The 22,659-nt window shown below is 38.5% G+C and overlaps 1 protein-coding gene and 2 long non-coding RNA genes across 4 annotated transcripts; 2 read left to right on the top strand and 1 right to left on the bottom strand.

Moving 5' to 3' along the window:
* Positions 1-464: 464 nt before the first annotated feature.
* On the bottom strand, positions 465-7,552 carry LOC146702747 (hemoglobin subunit alpha-D-like). 2 transcript variants are annotated; one of them, XM_085465717.1, is made up of 3 exons: positions 7,249-7,552; positions 1,750-1,954; positions 465-774 (listed from the first exon to the last, which is right to left on the bottom strand). In XM_085465717.1, the coding sequence occupies exons 2-3, from the start codon at positions 1,951-1,953 to the stop codon at positions 646-648; spliced, it is 333 nt and encodes a 110-aa protein (XP_085321843.1). In that variant the 5' UTR covers position 1,954; positions 7,249-7,552; the 3' UTR covers positions 465-645. The 2 variants fall into 2 exon arrangements, with proteins under 2 accessions (XP_085321843.1, XP_085321842.1); XM_085465716.1 differs by lacking the exon at positions 7,249-7,552 and having other exon boundaries at positions 1,750-2,139.
* On the top strand, positions 6,722-11,224 carry LOC146702746 (uncharacterized). Its single transcript, XR_014921894.1, has 4 exons — positions 6,722-6,784; positions 8,777-8,808; positions 9,234-9,259; positions 10,615-11,224. It is a non-coding gene; the product is annotated as an uncharacterized LOC146702746 (long non-coding RNA).
* Positions 11,225-20,156: 8,932 nt separating this feature from the next.
* On the top strand, positions 20,157-21,544 carry LOC146702745 (uncharacterized). Its single transcript, XR_014922080.1, has 3 exons — positions 20,157-20,547; positions 20,729-20,865; positions 20,952-21,544. It is a non-coding gene; the product is annotated as an uncharacterized LOC146702745 (long non-coding RNA).
* Positions 21,545-22,659: the final 1,115 nt, after the last annotated feature.

The raw sequence follows: 22,659 nt of genomic DNA, 5'->3' as shown, positions 1-22,659 counted from the left end.
TTTCACTTAAATATCTAAAAAACTGACATTTAACATCTTGTCTATGAGCTGCTTTGAATATTGCATCAGCATGCGTCTGTATTACCACCAGTTTACCAAATGGGGGCACTGTTGCTCTGTGTACCGTAAATACTTTATTTGAGGTCCATAGATAAACCTGGAGAGTCCTCCCAATTCACTGGTGTTAAAACCTGAATCCTTTGTTTCTGTAATACTAGAAAAATAAAACAATAAAACAAAAAACAGATTAGATTTAATATTAAATGTGCCTTTGTAGTTGTAAATGTATTATTTATTATGAAAATATTTTACAGTAGGAAAGCTTGCTTAAGTAAAATAATGTAAATTATCAGCTGACATGACGGTGAGCAACTAAAAAAACTTAACTCAGTCAAATGATGAATTCCTTGAAAATGATCAACACAATGCATTTTGAACGTGATATGATAATGCGTGAAACACCACAGATTCGATTTGTTTTTATTTGATAATATAACAGCACAAAAACTAACACACGAATTGCACATTTTTTACCATTAAAAATGTAACAAAGTAATGACAGAGACACATACAGAGAAAAACAAAAAGATTTTACATAGCATCATAAATGCCTCGTATGCTTTCTGGAAACCCAGTGCTTGAGTCTCATCTGTATTTCTCAGCAAGAACAGCAGCAAACGCTGACAGGTACTTGTCCATGGCGGCGTGAGCCACCGGTGTGAATTCATCCCCCAAGTAACAGGCAAGGCTGACGAGCATACTGTGCGACAGCAGCTGCAGGAGAAACACAAAAGATTGGTAAAAAGTGAACAACATACTTACATAATTTATAGTATGTGTCAGTTTTCTGAAAATCATGAACCCACACACTGCCATTTGTCGTCCTCAGTGTGTTATTGTTAATATAGTGATGTAGTATTGTGTAATTTGCACAGAAAGCATGTCTGATAATTTTAAGTGCCAAACAATGCATTAAAAATATCGTCTCCTTCTCACCCTCTCGCCTCACAACGGCTAGTTTCACAGCTTGTAATTCCCCAAACATCCACAATTGTCATATATGTATAATACAATACCGTATACTTATACACATTGTCATTTTGTTCACTTATAATTTTTTTTTAACCATTTTTCAGATTTCCCGACTGGTTCACATACTGCCTTTTTGCACCCCATTTCAATATTCCTGGAGGAACCCATTTAATCAAATGTATTATTTATTTTAATTAGTGCTGTCAAAAGATTAAAAAAAACATTTTTCCATTTTTTTTCCTCCTTCATAAAACAAACTAGTTGATTTGTCATCTGAACAGGCTGGAAAAACAAAACAGCAGCAGACTTACAGTTAGTAAATCTGTTGTTTTCTTTTTAGTTCAGTTAAACTCTATTATAGAATTACTGAAAAAATCCCTACATACTAATAGGATTATCTTTTGCATGCAGAATTAAAATGCACAAATAAATACAATTTCATACATTGCAGTCACCTGTACGGCTTATAGCATACAACAAAGAAATTGCACAAGTATATATATTAACCCTGTAGCAAGTGCATCATATTTGATACATGAGTTTCTGGCAATTATTTTGTGGTTCAGGCTTTACTGGATTAGTAGATATACTTAATAGGAAAATCTGAATAACAAAAAACTGATTATCTCTGATTAAAAGATTAAAAGTAAATTAAAAAAAAATCCAATGCAAGAAGGGGATGGAAGGGCTGTAAATAGGTCTGAGGTGTTTAGGCACCTTAAAGTTTCCGGGGTCTACCCGAAGCTGGTAGGCGTGCAGAGTCTGCAGGGGAGCCAGGGTGACAGTTAGCTGACTGATGTCTTGGGCCCCCTCAGCTATAGCCAGGACTATCTTCTTCCCGTGAGAAAGCAGGTGGGAGGAGTTAGGACTGATGTCTAGATGGGAAAAATATGTCTTGGTGCCCGGATAAGAGGCAAACATCCTTAAGAAGGGAAAAGTGAAATTATTTCCATGCTGATATGATAGGAGCAACAGAGTAAGTGCTACATGTTGACTGTCTTTGGTCACCAACTATCATTTGTGTGAACTCGAGGCCCACAAGTTTCTAAAATGATCTCGGATCATTGCCAACACCTTGAAATCCCTATTAGAGATTTCAGGAATTAACCAGCAGTGAGCACTAGATAAGCGTTACTTTTCCCCACCAAAACAGGTGCATCTTTTTACACACGCAGCACAGAGAGGCACAGGATTATTGCAGCCTATTTCTCATAGTGAGGACTCCCCTCAAACAAATGACCATAATTTCCTAACCGTAGGGGCTAGAGCGGTCATTCTTACACCGTTTTGTTCAGAAGAGATGGGGGAATCTTCCAGTGTTAACAATTTATCATTAAAATGTGAATTTTTAGAGATATACGACATGGATGACTTGTTGACTTAGAAGCCACGAATTCCCCAATATGCAAATTTGAATGCCTGAGGCCACATATATGATTGGCTGGCTGGGAAGCCGTGCAGGCCCTGATTTGTGGATTTGAATTCCTCAGCCCTCAGATATGATTGGCTGGCTTAGAAGCCATGAAGGCCCCAATATGCAAATTTGAATGCCTCAGGACACATATATGATTGGCTGGGAAACCGTGCAGGCCCTGATTTGAAAATTTGAATGTCTAAGTCCTCACAGAGGATTGGCTGCCTGGGGACCTGGCAGAAATATATAGAAATACTATGATTAAGCATAAATACTACATTTAGTAGAAATACTATGTTTTAGCACAAATACTATAAAAAGCAGAAATACTATAATTTAGCAGAAATACTATATTAAGCACAAATCCTATAAAAAGCAGAAATAGGATGATTAAGCATAAACACTACATTTAGTAGAAATACTATGTTTGAGCAAAAATCCTATAAAAAGCAGAAATAGTATATTAAGCACAAATCCCATAAAAAGCAGAAATAGTATGATTAAGCATAAATACTACATTTAGTAGAAATACTATGTTTTAGCACAAATAGTATAAAAAGCAGAAATACTGTAATTTAGCAGAAATACTATATTAGGCACAAATCTTATAAAATAGCAGAAATAGTATGATTTAGCACAATAGTAATCAGTTAAACAGAAAAATTGGAAAAGCAAAATGGACAGCTGAAAAAATGATGAACATGCTGAGGGTCCCTCAAATATACTTGTTAAATGAAAAAATCAGCAAAAAAATGCACAGGGAGAGAGAAGTAAGTTTCTAGGTCAGCCTGGGAGCTGCTAAATTTGAATCCACCAATCAGAGAGCCTGTGTACTTTTTCCCGCCAAAACATGTGCATCTTTTTACACACGCAGCACAGAGAGGCACAGGATTATTGCAGCCTATTTCTCATAGTGAGGACTCCCCTCAAACAAATGACCATAATTTCCAAACCGTAGGGGCTAGAGCGGTCATTCTTACACCGTTTTGTTCAGAAGAGATGGGGGAATCTTCCAGTGTTTACAATTTATCATTAAAATATGAATTATTAAAGATATTTGACTTCTAATGCACCATAACTGAGTAGAGCGAAGCAAAAACTGCCTTGACTTGCCCTCAAACAACGCTTTGTGACTTGAAATCTATTTGGAGTATCGATATCATTCTTTCACCGTAAGAGACAGCAGGCTTTGGTGAACAATCATGGAAATTTTCAGGTCTCTGTGGAAATCCAAAAAAAAGTTATGACGAGAGAAAAAAGTGCTTCATTTCCACAGTTTGAAATCTGAAGAAATCTGAGCGAAGGACGAATTTCCTACCCTCAAACAAGTCCAACTCATTTCAGAACGGTAATAGGTGAGAAAGAAATTCTTGAATTGTGAGCGTCAGGGGTGTCTGAAGATATTCGGGGACAAGCCTCATGTCTTAACTTTGCTTCGTTAAGGAGATATGACGATTCGAATATGCCTCTCATTACAGAAATCCAGCGGTGATTTTGAACAAGCTCTCCATTCACTTTATATGGAGAGTTTTCTGACATTGTGTTGGTCTGAGGAGATTTGCGAAAATTCTATAAATCCCACAACAATGATAGTGACATTTCCTGAAAGCCAGCAAAAATACCTATGTTTTGATGTATAATTTGTGGAAGTTGAGTGAAAATTGAGCAAGTAGCAAACAGTTGTTCGGACATGAAGAGAAGACTGCAAAAGCTTCAGTGTCACACTGGAAGCCAAGAGCATAGCAACCATAACAACGCTTGTATTTTGTGAAAAATCACAATTTTGCAACTCAAAACTTTAAGAGGCATAAAAGTAAAACGGTAAAAGATTTGAAATAGCTGAATCATACCTGAATAGCCCAATAATTTGTGAACATTTTAAAGTTTGAATGGTTGTTCTAGGCGAAAGTATGAGGAAGTAGTTAAGTTTCAAAAACAAGCAAAATTTAGCAGAATTTTGGAAGTTTTCCATTCATTTCAATGGGACAAATTAAAGGAAAAAAGCCTAATATTTTAAAAAGTATAATAGCAAAAAATAGCAAAAATCATAGCGAATAGGTACTTGTGCTAAATACAGTATTTCTGCTAAATCATACTATTTCTGCTTTTCATAAGATTTGTGCCTAATATAGTATTTCTGCTAAATTATAGTATTTCTGCTTTTTATAGGATTTGTGCCTAACATAGTATTTCTGCTAAATTATAGTATTTCTGCTTTTTATACTATTTGTGCCTAATATAGTATTTCTGCTTTTTATAGGATTTGTGCCTAATATAGTATTTCTGCTTTTTATAGGATTTGTGCTTAATATAGTATTTCTGCTTTTTATAGTATTTGTGCTAAAACATAGTATTTCTACTAAATGTAGTATTTATGCTTAATCATAGTATTTCTATATATTTCTGCCAGGTACCCAGGCAGCCAATCCTCTGTGAGGACTGAGACATTCAAATTTTCAAATCAGGGCCTGCACGGCTTCCCAGCCAATCATATATGTGTCCTGAGGCATTCAAATTTGCATATTGGGGCCTTCATGGCTTCTAAGCCAGCCAATCATATCTGAGGGCTGAGGAATTCAAATCCACAAATCAGGGCCTGCACGGCTTCCCAGCCAGCCAATCATATATGTGGTCTGAGGCATTCAAATTTGCATATTGGGGAATTCGTGGCTTCTAAGTCAACAAGTCATTCATGTCATATATCTCTAAAAATTCGCATTTTAATGATAAATTGTCAACACTGGAAGATTCCCCCATCTCTTCTGAACAAAACGGTGTAAGAATGACCGCTCTAGCCCCTACGGTTAGGAAATTATGGTCATTTGTTTGAGGGGAGTCGTCACTATGAGAAATAGACTGCAATAATCCTGTGCCTCTCTGTGCTGCGTGTGCAAATAGATGCACCTGTTTTGGCGGGGAAAAGTGCACAGCCTCTCTGATTGGTGGATTCAAATTCAGCAGCTCCCAGGCTGACCTAGAAACTTACTTCTCTCTCCGTGTGTGTGTGTGTGTGTCTGTGTGTGTGTGTGTGTGTGTGTGTGTGTGTGTGTGTGTGTGTGTGTGTGTGACAGTGTGACAGAGAGAGAGAGAGAGAGAGAGAGAGAGAGAGAGAGAGCCTTTTAATGGGATGATCTCATTCTAAGATTCAAATTCAATATATTTAGACTGGGTGACTGAATTGGATCTTGTGTGTGTGTCTCTCTGTGCATGTGTGTTTCCTTATGTGTACATATTTGTGATTGTGTGGCTGTTATAGATTTTTTTGCTGATTTTTTTTCATTTAACAAGTATATTTGAGGGACCCTCAGCATGTTCAGCATTTTTTCACCTGTCCATTTTGCTTTTCCAATTTTTCTGTTTAAGTTATTACTATTGTGCTAAATCATACTATTTCTGCTATTTTATAAGATTTGTGCCAAATATAGTATTTCTGCCAAATATACACTCAACAAAAATATAAACGCAACACCTTTGTTACTGCTCCCATTCCTCATGGGATGGATGTAGAGACCTAAAATTCATTCCAGATACACAATATAACCATCCCTCCCAAACAGTGGTCACAAATCAGTCCAAATGTGTGGTAGTGGGCACATCTGCTATATTGAGGTAATCCATCCCACCTCACAGGTGTGCCACATCAGGATGCTGATCTGACATCATGAGTAGTGCACAGGTGTACCTCAGACTGCCCACAACAAAAGGCCACCCTTTTCTGCAACTTTTCAGCTTTTTCAGCTAGTTTTAGCAGACAGCTTCAGCTTTAAAGCAATTCAGAATTCATATGATTACAACCAATATGTATTGGAGTAAAAGAAACAAATGTGCAATGAACATGTCAGGAGTCGCTGTTAAAAAGTCTCATGGCAGTGGGGTTAAGGGACCTCCTGAACCTCTTGAGTCCTGCAGTGGAGTGAGATGAGCCTCTGCAGCTCCTACTGTGAGGATGCTTAGGCGATCACCAACACCAGCTCCTTGGTGTTGGTGTTCAGAAGAAGACTGTTCTTATTACTGCAGTCAGTTAAATAAATCTATCATAATAAAGTACATTTTAACATAATGACCTTGTGTTTATTTATGTCTTTTAACCATTATTTCAAATTCAAAGAATCCCATTTGAAACATTTATTAAACTTATAGAATTAAATTAAAAGTTGTTTTTTGTTGCAAAAAAATCTAGTATAATAATATTTAAATTTACATATATTTTCACGTTTTCCATGCCTATTTTGTGTAATTGCGGAGTTTCCCACTTTTCCCACTACTCGTGAATGCCTCCTTTTTTACGTCTCCGCCTGACTCCTGAATCTCTGTCCACTCTCAGCTCAATCCGTGCCGGTAAGTGCTGCTTCTCTGTCTCTCTTATCTGAAATGAAATGTCTATAAGCTGTATGAGGGATTTACCCAGTTGTTGTTAGTGACTTATGAAGCCAGTCGAAGTATAAGTCATGTTAAAGTAACACAATGGCTGCTTTTTTAGTGAAACGTTGTAATTTTACTATTTAAAAGGAGTGTTTGGTATGCTAGCCCTAAGTGCTAACGCCTAGCCTAGCTGCTATAGGCCCAGTGTGAAATTAATATGGTTCATTTGATTGTTTATTACAGTTATTGTGTTGTATTTGGTTCATTCGGTGTGTTAGTGTTTCTGAGTCTGTTAGGGAAGCTGAAGTTAGTTCTCTTCACAAATCAGTCAGTTAAAAACGGCCTCATTCTTTCGGTTGTAAGGTAATGAGCCGTCATTTTAGAACCACTGATTAGCTGCTGAAGCAGCAGGGTCGGCAACTTCAAAGGAGCCATTTTACCGCCATTAGCTGTGTCCCAAAACGTCGGCTGCATCTTTCGGAGGACCCAGCTTTCGCGGTCTACGTGGACCGAGAAGGCTGTGAAACTGGACGGTCTAGCCTTCAGATTTGCGTCACCGCTGTCTCGCTGGAGTTTAATAAACTCGGCCGTCTGCTCCTTGCTATTTAAAATATAACAGGACACTGGCGTAAATTCTCGACCGTTTAACGTTTATTGAGCTGTGTGAAAATCCCGGAGGACCCACCGGATGGATTAATAAAGCTTTATTTAATCTAATAATCTAATAACTTTGATCTCAGCCAAACCGATTTACTCCAGAACAAATAAAACACAGAAAAAGGCAAACAATTACATTTTTAAGTTATCAGAGTGACTTGTATATCATGTTTAACCTGAGTAGCGAAAGAGCGGGGGTCTGAACCCCCCTCCCGGCTTGCCATCGAGCCGGTGGGTGACAGACGTCTCTGAAAACATCGGCACACTTTTGCAAATATGCGATGTCTTGATAAACCAAGCAGATATTTGTAATTTACACCGCTACTTTCTCGCCTAAAAATATGTTAAAAGTTTATTCGGGGAAATGAAGGACTCATTTGTCGGCCGCATTTGAGACAGCCTTCGTCGACTGGCTGTGACATAATCGGCCTTCAAATGCGGCCTCCGGAGGATGCAGCCGACATTTTGGGACACAGCTTCTGACTGAAAGCCGGGAGAAAAAAGAGTCACGTGCCTGTACCGGTGTGTTTTTGTGCTGTGGGTTAATTAACAGAAGGGAGAGAGAGAGTGAGGATGAAACACATAATATAAGAATAATAACATCTCTTAACAAGAAGTTTTTTTTAATTAGTTAATTTTAGTTTTTTAGTTAAATTTTAAGAACTGTTTAACAAACACTTGTTTGTGCAGGTTGTTTTTTTTTTTTAATGAAACCTACACCTGCAGCTCTGTTTAACTTCTCACTTTGTGAAAAACTAACGAAATATAAAAAAGTCCACCTTCAAATAAATAAAATGCAGCAGTGCACCATTAATATTATAAATATGATATGTAGATATTTAAAACAACAGCATATTAAATGTGTGCAGGTGATAATATTTTTAGGAAGCAGAATTTGAATGCAGAAGAACTCAAATGTTGAAGCCTACAAAAATAACATCCAAGCTTTCATTTATGATTGTTCATGCTTTGAAATTGTGATGTCAGAATTGGATAAAGTGTGCAGAGCTAGGTGTAGCAAATCATTGCTTATTAAATCTACTGTGTTATCTAATAGCACCAAACTAATAGAGCTATCACATAACTGAGAAACGTGTGTGGCTTATTACAAATGGATGAAACCACATTTTACCTTAATGAAGACAGTAATCTTTAATAAGGTGTAGAAAAAAGAGGAGAGTTGTTTGTTGCTGTGGTAAACAAAGAAGTGTACTGAATCTTTTGGACTACACAGAGTGATGCAGTATTGACTGTGATGCTGATTTGAGTTGTCTCATTCTGTGTTTTTGTGCTTTGTCTTTTGTTACGCAGAGTGAAAGAGATCTTTGGTTTTGCCTTTGCTGGTAAGTAAACAGTGATTGTAACTGAAGCAGTATGAACCTGGCATTGCGTAGCACATTTGGCAACTTACATACAGTAGTTTGACTTTTTGTGATATGTTTCCATTTACTGATTGGCAAAAACACAAAGTCAGGTTTTATTACATGGTGTAGGAAATATTTGGTATATCCTGCACTTGTGCCAACAAATATTGCTGGCTATTCTTTATATTTCTGTAGTAATGAATGCTTTTATTACACTTGCTATAGCCATGTGAGACGCTGCAGTTCATTTATCTCCTCTTTAGACTACAGTAAGCTAATAAAGCCTTAAATAAATTAAGAATTTTACTAGTTAATTTATGTCACAGTAAATTGGATTGTGTGTGAAGAGGCTCAACAGTCTGAATCATCAAACAGTGATCTGATGAATTGTTTCCTTTCTCTAGACTGCTGATCTGATCGTCTCAGTCTGGTAAGTAAAGGTTTGTCTGAGGGAAATGTTTCTCATTATAAATCAAATCAAATCAAATCACTTTTATTGTCACATCACATGTGCAGGCACACTGGCACAGCACATGCGAGTGAAATTCTTGTGTGCGAGCCCCACAAGCAACAGAGATGTGCAAACACAACAACACAAACGAGCAAAATACAAGATACAGGAGATTCAGTTTAGTGCAGTGAGTCAGCACAGCTCTTGGCAATCATCAGATCCTAGAAAAGTCTATGTAAACATTTCCAGACTTACAGATCTCTCTCATTTTTAATTAGGCCCTAATATCGGCCATGCTAAGTTTATTGTAGATTTAGTGGAGTGTGTATTAAACATGCCCCAAATTTGACTGAAAAATGTAGAAACTGCTGTATAGGAGTCATCTGTCTCCAAATTTTTCATTTTGCCAAAAGTCATACTGAGTAAATTATTTTTTACTTTTATGTTAACTGCTCCCCAGACATTATGATATACTGTTGTACCAGGTAAGTACACACAGAAACGGGAATTTGAGACCTTTGGGCATTTAGGATCATGTGAGTTGAGTGCATGTGAAGTGTTTAAAGCAGGTGGTCTGAAACTGTCTGCTCTGACTTCATTGTGTGGGTTTAGCTTGACCATATAATGTTTATAGTAAGTTACTGTAGCACCACATCTTGGTTTACAGACTGTTTGTTTTTATTGTGTTAATAGAATGCAAAAATGTCCTTAGAAATGTTCCACCACCATATGATAAACATTTTCATTCAGTTGAATCTAATAATGTACTGTACGACTCTTCAGTGTGTAATGATATATGTGTTCTGTATTTTTCGGACTGTAAGGCGCACTAAATTCTAAGGCACATTAAGCCAAACAAAACAGATAAGTCAAACTTTATTCAACTCATTTACAATAACTCTCAAAATACAGAACAATACACTCACTTTTCAGGATTTATGGACTGATGAATGTGGATTGATCAGTTTGAAATCTGCTTCATAAGCATGGCTCTCAACAGGTGCCAGGCCCTTATACACACACACCGTATTATGTTGAAGCACAGTACGAATTACTCTACGAGGGTGCTGACTATGGTAGCCATGCTCCGACAATACATCAAGTGGTGCTGCTTTGTAGCTTACCAAAGTCATACTAAAACATTTGACAGATTTGACAGAGTGCCGTGTAGCACATAGAAGTGGTTTGAAATCAGTAAGCACAACCATACATAAGGTGCACTGTCTATTTTTGAGAAAATTAAAGGCTTTTAAATGTGCCTTATAGTCTGAAAAATACGGTAAAGCCAGGTTTATTGGAAGTGTGTCTAATTCCACTTTCTTTCTGTCTTACAGGTGACCTGCTGCAGAAAACCCTCTCCCTCTATCATTAACAAGCAATTCAGTCTGTCCTATCACTCTCCCTCTCCCTGCTCAATCTTTTTTGACAAGCCATTCTATCTTCTATCCATTCTCCGCCATGTGCTCTATCTAATTTGACAAACTTGAACCTGAGTTGAAACGCAATCCTGTGACTTGAAATCCAGTCTTACCAGAATCTAAGTTTTTGAAATTGAGGTTACCAGAACTTCGTCAATCTGTATTCAGAATTCTGAGAGATCTCTGCTCTCACTGCTCCATCTTTCCTGTCGTTAAACTCTCTCACATCCAGTCATTTTGCTGGAAATCACAAGTAGAAAGTTAAAATTACAGTAGTAGAATTTCAGTACAGTAGAACTCACAGTAGAAACTACTTACACAGCCCTACATTTGTCATTTTAATTTTGCATTACACTTTGGAATAAACATTGATTGGCTGTTTGGCTTACAGGTGCAATTGCTTTGATAAATTATATAAAATATACACCTCTTAAAGGTTTATTTGTAATAAGACAATCTGGTTATTTTGTAATATATACATTCAGACTGCTGTATTTAGATAAATATTAAATTAGATTGAACTACATTTTTCAAGTCTGTTTCATTGACTATAACATTTGACTACATTAAGTTTATACTAATATTATTTAAGGACAAACCCATTTCTGTTACTCAGTGTAAGTATTGAGTTACAATTGTCATTGAGAAGCTGCCCTGAGGACCCAGACTTCCTGTTTCCTGACTGCTGCAGAACATCCAGCTGAAGAATCCTCATCGCCTGTCATCTGATCACTACACCACCACAGCTCCTTATATTTGCTTTAAATTTTAGATATCTCAAAGATTTACACAAAGTCTACTTCAAAGCTAAGAGTTTTATTATAGCCTGTTGATTGTTGAGATTTATTCTGCATATTACTTCACAGAAGTATAGACCTATTCATTAACCAGTCTGGTTAAAAAAAAGAATCATATACAGTTTTTGAAAAAGCTACAATAAAACTTTTTAAGGATCTTTCAATAACTTTTATATTGAGTTTGTATTTAAGCCAGCCTTTTTACATCAATTAAACAGTTATAAGAACACTTTACCATTTGTATAGTTTTACATTTATCCATTTAATAGAAACTTGAGGAGTTTTTCAGTGTTTACAGGTTGATTTTTGTAAAAATTTGTGTATAAATACATATAAGGTCCAGTTTGTACTTGCACAAAATGCCAAGGAAAGGTCAAAGGTCACAGGCCCAGAAGCTTAGATGGCAAAAGGAGAAGGAACAGGTAAATCTTTCTCAGACCGGTGAGCAGGTAAAGGTGTCTGTTACAAGTATTCCCAGTCCAGAAGTGCAGCTCAGCGTTCAGACAGCCGCAGTGTCTTATGCAGATGTGGTAAAGAGAGGTGTTAGCTCATCATCTGTGCCAAATGCTAAAGTACAACAGGTAATCCAGACTGAACCCCAGCTAACTGTGCAAACGCAGCATGATGGAGAAGCTCCAGGACCGTCTCATGTACAGGTTACAAACAGTGAAAGTCGCCCACGAGTGAGTAGCATCTGTGCATCCCGAAGCCAGGCCAATGCTAAGTATGGAAAGTACCGGAATCAGCAATGCATGGCGAACAGTTTGGTTTTCCTGTCATTCTTACACGAGGATGAATTCATTACCAGAGCAGATCTTAACCGTGTGTTGGACAAAGGCCATGCCGTGTATTCAGATGCCAGAAAGAGGTTTGTGAACAGCGTGTTTCTAGCCTGCGATGAACTTCCCTCAGTTGTCACCAGCCGCAGACACGAGTATCAAGTCGACATGTCTCAGTTTGCTCATTACGGCACATTTGACGGTACAGATCATCTTCCGAGCCTTGAACAGGTACTACAGCGTTTGGCTTCAGAGTTTCGCTACGCTTTGCTAGTCATGGGAGGAACAGTCATTGCAGTTTGCAGGCTGACTTCAGGTGAATACGCATACTTTGACCCTCACCCACGTAGGTCTACAGGAATGCCATTGTCGCTAAGTGTAAGTGGTGGAACTGCAGTTGTGTTAAAATTCACACGTCTTAACGACATGATTGACAGGATCAAACGTTTGTACCGAATGTGTAGCATCGCACCAAGCTGCACTTATGAGCTACAGCCTGTTGAGTTCCACAGTGAAAACGCTGCTGACCAAAGAGATGCTGATGAAAACAGACAAACAGCTACAACTGTTTCAGCACCAGCTTTAAATGAACCTGAATTTGAAACCCCAAAGTCCACTGAGCAGACACGGAAAACTGTGGCTGACACTTTAGCTACTGAAGTGATGTCATCCAGAGTGGATTATTCAAATGAGCCAGCTGCTGAGCTGAACAATCGTCCTTCTGATTATTTAGAAATAGAAACCTCTGCATCTTCTGTAAGAGACACTCAGGTAATAAAAGATTCTGTTCCTCAGAATGATTTAAACACTGCCTCCTGTTTAACTATGACAACAGAGGAACTCTCACATAAACTGTTGAAGCATAATAAACAGCAAAGGAGAAAGATTAGGAGACAACTATTGGTCCAAGAAAAACTATCACAGAGAAAGGAAAATGAGAAAAAGAAAGAAAGACAGATGTACACTTTTGATGAAAGCTTTAAGGCAAAGAAAAAAGATTCTAGTAGAAAGTCTCATGATTCTGATCACAGTAAGAAAAAGAGTGTGTACAAAAAGAATCTATATAAACTCAATGCTACATACAGAGAGAAACAGAACATTTGAGAAAAATCTATAGAGAAAGTGCTAAAATTAGAGAGAGAAAAAGAGAACGTGTCATAAGGATGTATAAAGAAGATTCTTTATTCAGAGAAAAGCAGAAGGAACGTATAACAAGAACATATAGAGAATCTCCCGTGTTCCGAGAAAAGCAGAAGGAACGAATAACAAGAAAATACAGAGAATCTCCCGTGTTCCGAGAACAGCAGAAGGAACATGTAAGAAGAAATTACAGAACTTGTGCTGAATTCAGAGAGAAACATAAAGCTTACATGAGGTCATATGTTTCTAACCTATATAAAGAAAGTGTAGAATTTAGACAGAAAAAAAAATGTTACATCACTAAACGTTATGGAGAAGAGAGACAATTTCAGCAGCAACACAAGGACAATATGAGAGAACGAATGAGAGTAAAATATTGGAACAGTATTTCTTTTAGACAGATGCATAATATCAGATGTGCAATGAACATAAAAAGAAAATATCGTCAGATGCATCGACCAGCTGAAAGTTTACAGTGTCATCCAGATAACACTTTAATGAATGAGGCCATATCTCGTTTCAGATCCAACATTAAGTCAGCACCATCTTATGTTTGTACTGTTTGTCTAAAAGCTTCTTTTCCTAATCAGGTGAAAATCTGCAAAAGAGAAAATTACTCAAAACACCAAACTGTAGCTCAGCAGTGTCTAACTGGTAAATTTGTTCATGTGTGTGATGAAGCATGTCATGATCACTGCAGCTTTCCTGTTGAGAGAAAAAAGGAGTATATCTGTCACACGTGTCACAGTTCCCTCAAAAGTGGATGCATGCCAAGACTTGCTGCTGTTAACGGTTTAGAACTGCAGGATATTCCAGCTGAACTGTGCGATCTCAACATTCTGGAGAGACATCTGATTGCCAAATGCATACCATTTGCAAAGATTATTCCTCTTCCAAAGGGCAGACAAAGACTCATACGTGGTAATGTGGTGTGTGTACCATCTGAAGTCCAACAAACAGTTGACTATCTACCTCGGCTCAGAAGCCAATCACAGATCATGAGGGTGAAATTGAAAAGACGACTGTGCTACAAAGGCCATCAGTTGTTCCAGACTGTTACTTGGTCTAAACTCATTCAAGCCCTGCGTAAACTCAAACAAATTCATCCGCAGTACACAGATATTGTTATCAGAGATGATGCATTGCTTTGTGATCCAACATTACCTGATGATGACAGCAGTGATGAAGCCAGCATGGGAAGCGATGATTATGATGAAGCAGATTTAATGGAAATTGACAACTATGAAAAAGATGCCCTTTTGTGCGAAAGTGAGTCTGAAAGTGAACAAGCTATTAATATGCAATCCTGTGATGAACAACCAGAGGAACAAAATCCAGATGAACCAGAAAGTGATTTGAACAATGGAGGTTTTGCTCTAGAAAGTTGTCTGCAGCCTGTTGACATTTCAGAAGAGATTCTTTGTTTCACTGATAACACATATTGTGTGGCTCCTGCAGAAAGAAACAATCCTGTCAGCTTCTTCAGAACTCCTCATTTGGAAGCCATGGCATTTCCTGTGCAGTTTCCTACTGGTCAGAATACACTGGATGAAAAGAGACTTCTTAAACTCACACCGAGTGCTTACTTCAAGTCAAGGCTTTTTAACATTGATGCAAGATTTGCTAAAGACACAAATTACCTGTTTTTCTCACAGTTTGTCACTGAAATACATTTGGCTAATTCCAGCATGACAATACAGCTAAGGAAAGGTAAAACTATGACCAAAGATGGACGCAAAATCACATCAGGAATGTTACAAAGTAAGACAGAAGTAGAGAAGCTGGTAAGAAATAAAGATGCAATCAGATTTATGCAGCCACTCAGAGGAACTCCAGCTTACTGGCAGAAAACTACCAAAGATTTATTCAGTATGATTCGTCAAATAGGAACACCTCAGTTCTTTGTCACTTTCTCTGCTGCTGAGATGAGATGGCCTGAAGTGATTCAAGCAATAAAGAGACAGCAAGGTGAAGAGGTTGATTTTGAAGCCCTGGACTGGTCAGAAAAGTGTGAAATTCTAAGATCAAATCCAGTAACCACCATGCGGATGTTTGATAAGCGTGTTGAGGCTTTGTTCAGAGATTTGCTTTTTTCTCCTGCACAGCCCCTTGGTGAGATCATTGATTACTTTTACAGAGTTGAGTTCCAGCACAGAGGTAGTCCGCATATACACATGTTGCTGTGGATTCGAGAAAAGGTAGAAGTAGATGTGGATGATGACCAAACTGTCTGTGACTTTGTGGACAGATACATCTCAGCTCAACTCCCTGATCCAGACAAACAACCTGAACTGCACAAAAAAGTCTCTGAACTACAAAAGCACAGCAAGAACCACACAAAGACATGCTTTAAGAGTGTGAACTCTGGTTGTAGATTTGGGTTTCCAAAACCACCAGCCACAAGAACAATGATTGTGAGACAGGATGAGGATTCAGACACTGAAGCTGCAAAAGCCAAACTCAGACCTTTGTTGAACCTGCTGAAGGAACCTGAAGCTGCTTCCCTCACCATAGAGCAGATTCTGTCACGATGCAACTTGACAATGAATGAGTATGAACAATGCCTCCAGGACATAAACAAGAAAACAGCTCTGATTCTGAAACGTGACCCAAAGGACTGTTGGATCAACAATTACAACCCAGATCTGCTTGAAGCCTGGAACTCTAATTTAGATGTCTCATTCATTTTGAATGCCTATTCATGTGTAGAATACCTCTGTAAATATATAACGAAGAAAGAATCTGGCCTCTCTGAATACCTGAAGACAGTTATCGATAACTCTGGAAACAACATGGTCAATGAATGTGATGAAATGAGAGCTGTGATGCAGGCTTACTCAAAAAAGAGAGAGATCAGCGCACAGGAGTGTGTGACTCGAGTCTGTGGCCTAAAAATGAAAAAATGTTCCCGCAGTGTTGTATTTGTACCAACAGATGATAACCCGGTAAAAATGAGTCGGCCCATGAGCTTCCTGGAAAGCACAACACATGACAGTTGTAATATTTGGATGACAAGTTTGAGTGATAAATACAAATGCAGACCTGAGACCCCAGAATATGAGGAAATGTCGCTGGCTGATTTTGCTGCCTTGTGCAGGTTGGTGAGTGGTCCAAATGAAGGAAAAGATGTGCTTCCTCTTCTAAACCAGCTTGGATTTGTACAAAGGCGAAAGAATGATAAACCAGCTATAATCAGGTATTACCACTGTTCACAGGAAAAAGATCCTGAGCAATATTATGGTCGACTGTTGAGACTTTACCTTCCACACAGATCAGAGCAGGAACTGAAACCACAATGTTTCCAAACCTATCAGTCCTTCTACAACTCGGGTTTTGTGCGACTTCCATGTTCAGACCACAGTGAGTCTGTGAAACGGATTGTGAAAAGAAATAAAGACAAGTATGAGAAGAACTCTGAGGATATCGAGAGTGCACTGGAAGAGTTTGAACAAAATAGGGATGTTGTGATCGATGAATGGTGTAATCTGGCTCCTGAATCTGAAGTTGTGAGGCTGCAATGTGATGAGAATCTTCCTGAGAGACATTCTGATGATGAGAACGAACAGGAGAATGTCCCCGACTACAGTCGTCAGTCTGATGCTGTAACAGAGATCAGAGCCATCAGAGAACAACCTGCAGTAGATCCAGCCGTGGTACGTGTAATGTATCAGAATCTGAACCAGAAGCAGGCCTGCGTGTTCTATGCCATAAGAGACTGGTGTATTCAGCGAGTTTGTGGTTTGAACCCAGATCCATTTTTCTTCTATATCAACGGTGGTGCAGGAACTGGAAAGTCACATCTGATTAAGTGTATTCACTCTGAAGCATCAAAGATCCTGAGCAGACTGCCTGCTAATGCAGAAGAAGCTGACATATCAAATCCAACTGTTTTACTGACTTCATTTACCGGGACAGCAGCTTTTTCTATCAATGGCTCTACATTACATTCTCTACTGAAACTACCCAGGAGTCTGAAACCACCCATTCAAGGACTTGGTAACCAACTGGATGAAGTCAGATCTGAGCTGATGAATGCAGAAATTATTGTTATTGATGAGATTTCAATGGTTTCAAAACCCCTTTTTGCCTATGTGGATGCAAGACTGAAACAAATCAAAGGCACTCAGAGACCTTTTGGTGGAATGTCAGTTTTAGCTGTTGGAGATTTTTACCAGCTGCCACCAGTGCGACAGTCTAAACCTCTCTGCGTTTACGATCCAGAACAGATTGACCTATGGCAGGAACATTTTCAGATGATCACTCTAACCGAGATCATGCGTCAGAAAGATGATGTGGCCTTTGCAGAGATGCTGAACAGGATTAGAGTGAAAGAAAAGACGGATGAGCTTTCTCAGTGCGACAGAGATTTGTTGTCACAGGCTGTGACTGCACCAGAAGAATGTCCAACTGAGGTCTTACACATTTATGCCACCAACAAGAATGTGGAATCCCATAACGCAGATACCCTGAAGAAGCTTCATTCAAACATCATAATCATCACTGCAGACGATTTCCAGAAGGATAAACGTACAGGCAGAATGGAACGAAGAGACAAACCATTTACAGGTGGGAGAAATGATTTACCTGACACTCTGAATGTTGCTGAAGGAGCTCGAGTCATGCTGACCAGAAACTTGGACACACTAAACGGTTTAGTCAACGGTGCTTTTGGTATACTGGTAAAGGTGGTGAGATCTGAAAATGATGGACACATAATCAAACTGGGGCTCAGAATGGACAACCGGCAGCCTATGAGACACAACCGCAGTGCTAATGCAGCATCTGATGATCTGGTTTACATTGAGAGAGCAGAGGAGAGTCTGAAGTTTAAAGGAGCAGTACGCAGACAGTTTCCTGTAAAGCTAGCATTCGCTTGCACAATTCACAAAACTCAGGGTCTTACAACACAGACAGCTGTAGTTTCAATGAAGAACATTTTTGAACCAGGTATGGCTTATGTTGCTCTCAGCAGGGTGACGTCTCTCAGTGGACTCTATTTACAGGACTTGGATGAGAAAAAGATTTACGCCAATCCCGAGGTGACTGCAGCGCTCCAAACCATGAGACAAGCCAGTGTTGAGGAAATGATGCCTCTTCTTCAGGTTAGAGAAACAGCCAGCAGACTTGACACTCTTACACTGATCCATCACAATACAGAGGGTTTGCCATCTCACATCAGTGACATCAAGAGTCATCATGAAATGTGTTTAGCAGATGTTTTGTGTCTCACAGAGTCTCACCTCCAAGGCTCCTTTGTTGCAGACAGTCTTCATTTGGACGGCTACACCATGTTCAAACGCAACAGACATGTGTCCTACACAAACTTTCCTCACATGGCCAGCAGAAGTGGTGGTGGAGTTGTTGTGTATTTGAGGAATCATTTTCAGGTTCAGGTAAAACAGTATCTGCATAATGTCACTGATCTTGAGTTTTTAGTGTTGAAGGTTCAGGCTCCATTCCCTGCACTCATTGCTGTTGTGTACAGACCCCCTGACTACAGTTTGACACCGTTCATGCAAAACCTGGTAAGTCTTTTAGATTCACTTGAAATAATGGACTGTCACCCAATCATTGTGTGTGGAGATTTTAATGAGAACCACTTGCAGAGTGGAAGAAAACAGATTCTGGAGCAGTTTCAGTCTAGAGGGTATTCACAGCTGATCACTTCTGCCACTACAGACAAGAACACCCTGCTTGACCTCATTTTTATTTCTCAGCCAGATCAATGTCTCCATTCCGGTGTTCTGAGATCATACTACAGTTACCACAACCCTGTGTTTTGTGTCCTGTCCTCGAGCCAATCATGAAGTCATCTGGTGAGTTTTGAAACAATTACAGATCATGTTTGTTACAGAGTTTACTGATTGTAGAGTATGAAAAATATTTTTCATTGGAAAAAATTGTCTTCCCTACTCTGTCTGTAAGAAGACCCTTTCTTATTGCAATGTTATTAATCATTTCACCAAATCATGGCTGTACTTCATGCAGAGCCGGGAGATCTGCTTTCTGTTATCATGCACCTCAGATCTGAAATATACTGCATTAAATGGACATCATTTATTTTTTATTCTCATGTTTTACATGACTAAATCTACTTATACATTTTTTCATGGATGTTAATTGTCATCTCCTTTTTTGATACTTTTTTTACTCTGACGTATGTATCTCAACAAACGAGATCTTCCCCTCCAAGATGCTTTCAAATATGAAATAGTAAATAAACAAATCCCAGATAAATGCAGGTATTTATTATGGGTCACATGAATAAATACAGACAATTATATTTTCTTGATTATAGTAAATTTTGTAGAATCAAATGTTTTTGGGATGAATGAGGTTTTGCTTATCATGTTTTACAGGTAAAAAATGTTAAAAGTTTTAAGCTATCTTTAGGCTACCAGAGATGTCTATAATTATACATTATGTAGAGAAAAACATTTTCACAGCTTACAGAATTTGTATAAAAACTGATTTAGAAGTACATGGAAAGTTTCTGCATCAATTTTCTGACTTGGCCTTTATCTGGGTGGGTTTGGGTTTGGGTGGATAAAGGCCAAGTCAGAATTCTCTGAGCAGCTGGAAAAAGCTGCTAATAAACAAAGACATCAGAAAGCGGGGGCTTTAGGTGTAGCCCCCGCTTTCTGACGCACTAATTAGATTTAGTAACTGACACCCCATACCAGCATTATATAGACACTTGGGGGCTGAGATGGGTGGGTGGGGAGGGGGGGTGGGTGGTGTTAAAAGCACTTTATGTTTTGTAGATGTATTTTTTTCAGACAGGGCACACACAGTCCTGTTTCCTTTGTGGGAAAACCTTCAAACTTCACCATCCTCAGCTGAAACAACAACATCTTAACACCATCTTCATGAACTGCTGAGCCAAACCTGATCCACCAGTGCTGGACTGCACAGATAACTACATGCCACACAGAGACTGCTGTTTTATGAACTGCCATACCAGTATGTCTTCAATGGAGAAGATGACACACCCATCACCTGACCTCCTGCCTGATCTGGAGACCATCATGATGCTGCCACACTACACACCTCTGAGACCATGAATGATGACCCCTACTGAGGAAACTGTATTTCCTGTCAGAGATGCTCAGTGATCCTCAGAGCAGAGAGCGGTATGATTCTTTATCTTTGATAAAAAATGTCAGTGTTTTTAATCCAATTAATCAATTTAAATCCTGTTTAGTGCATAAATAATTCCACACTCAAATGATTATACTTGTTGACACTTTTTGAGTTTTAATTCACATTATGGATTACAAATCTATGCTTTTTCTACTCTGTCTCTCTGTGCAGGTATTGCTGTCTTCTGAGTTCTTCAGTGTCCCAAATGAGACATTCAAACCTCATTGCAGAGCTCATGTCTTTCCTCACCATCATGTGAGTGTGAGATTGCTCTGGATTCTGGTTATGTGGCCTGCAGCACCTATAAGGTATTTCAACATTGTTCATTGTATAACTTATCTGTAGTTTTTAGGCCTTAACACAAATAAAATGTTCCTTTTTCTGTATTTTTTAGAACAAGCTCGTCCAGTGTGCCTGCATTCCAGCTTCTTAGACTCTACTCAAGTGGACAGAGTATCAGTGTTTGGCCACTCTTACAGACACCGACTTCTGTCAACTCACTGCTACTGATCAGGCACCTGACTCCAGGAAGACAGAGGGCTGCAAGCCTGTCATCGTTTCCAGTGTGGCTTTGTATTCTTGGGGTAGCATCAGATTTTCCCACAAATATTCAAAGGTAACACTTATTTTAAGCTTAGTTATTAAATCAAAAGTCTTCCCTTGTGTTAATTTTATTTTTTTTAATTTTTTTTTGTTTTCTTTTAGATTTATATGCAGTGATCGGATGTGGTGGAGCTTTGTTAACTGTGTGGAAAACATCTGTTTGTGATGATATTTAGAATGAGGCTTTAAGGTGACAGTTTCCATGTAATTTCAATCCTTTTACTAAGCAAAAACATGTTTGCAATTAACATATTTTTTTTAAGTTTTGTCTTCTGGATTTCTGGTTAACATTCCTCTGTGACAGCAAATACTAAACTGGTCCAAGTAACCAGCATATCATTGGTCAAAGGCAAAAAGGACCACATGTCACACTAGCAATGAATTATTGACTGTGTTTGTGTCACCAGATTTAACAAACAATATCAGACATATGAAACTGAACTCTGGATTAATGTGCAGATTTTTTTTGTGGTTTTTTTATTGTTGAATAATTATTTTGTAGAACAAACCCAATCTATTTACCCAAACAATGTAACTTGTTTAGGTAAATAGTGGATTAATATATCTAAGTCTATAAGTATAGCAAGCTGAATTCATACAGACACACAGCTCTAAATCCTGGATTGTAGGATGTACAAAAATGATCATGTGATTATTATGGACATTTAAATAACTATATCTATTGAACCATTACATGTATTCTTTTTAGAAATTACACAATCTCAAAATGTGAAAAAAGAAAGTGTTTAAGAGAATAAATAATGTGTGTTTGTATGAATCCTGCCTTAGTATGGGGTGTCAGTAACTACATTAGTATAGAGTAGGTCTAACAGTGGTTTTCCACATCTGCTCTAATACAGGTCCCCAACCTTTTTTGCGCCACGGACCGGTTTATGCCCGACAATATTTTCATGGACCGGCCTTTAAGGTGTCGCGGATAAATATAACAAAATAAAACTAGTACCGGTACCGAAAAAAAGAAAATTTATTCATAACACACGTGAAAAGACCCAGGAAAACCGAGTAAACGATAAAAACGTTAACAAAATAACGCTGAAAACCGATAAAAACCCTGAAAACTATACATTTCACACCTGAGCCTCAACTCTCGCGGCCCGGTACCAAACGACTCACGGACTGGTACCGGTCCTAGGCCCGGGGGTTGGGGACTGCTGGTCTAATATATATATAGATAATGGGTCAGACATATAAAGTCATTTTGAAAAGTTCATAAAGGTCATTTATATGTGTTCCTCTTTATCATTTTATATCTGGTCACACAGCTGACTTGAGTTTTGATCAGAGTAGAACCATAACATTCATGCTAATGGTTCTACTGTTTACAGTTACTTTATGATGGATTTCACCCTGGTCACAGCACTATGTGAAAAGCTGTTAGAGGTAAAGTTAAGAAAATTAATACCTCATCATAAGTCACTCTCTAACGCAAAGCAGTGATTATTTTTCACTGTAATTTATTCCACAACGATGTTCTTTAT

Source organism: Copadichromis virginalis, linkage group LG8 (assembly GCF_057382275.1).
Source record: "Copadichromis virginalis isolate Kocher_CV1m ecotype Utaka linkage group LG8, C_Virginalis_male_GT1.1, whole genome shotgun sequence".
Lineage (NCBI taxonomy): Eukaryota > Metazoa > Chordata > Actinopteri > Cichliformes > Cichlidae > Copadichromis > Copadichromis virginalis.
Note: the sequence above shows the minus strand (reverse complement) of the source record. Positions and strands in the feature narration are given on the sequence as shown.

Bases quoted from the DNA above. Each gene is read 5' to 3' on its own strand.
- LOC146702747 (XM_085465717.1), bottom strand. From the start codon at position 1,953: ATGTTTGCCTCTTATCCGGGCACCAAGACATATTTTTCCCATCTAGAC. The intron at 775-1,749 runs GTGCCTAAACAC...TTTCTCCTGCAG, and splicing joins TAGACCCCGGAAACTTTAAG to CTGCTGTCGCACAGTATGCT.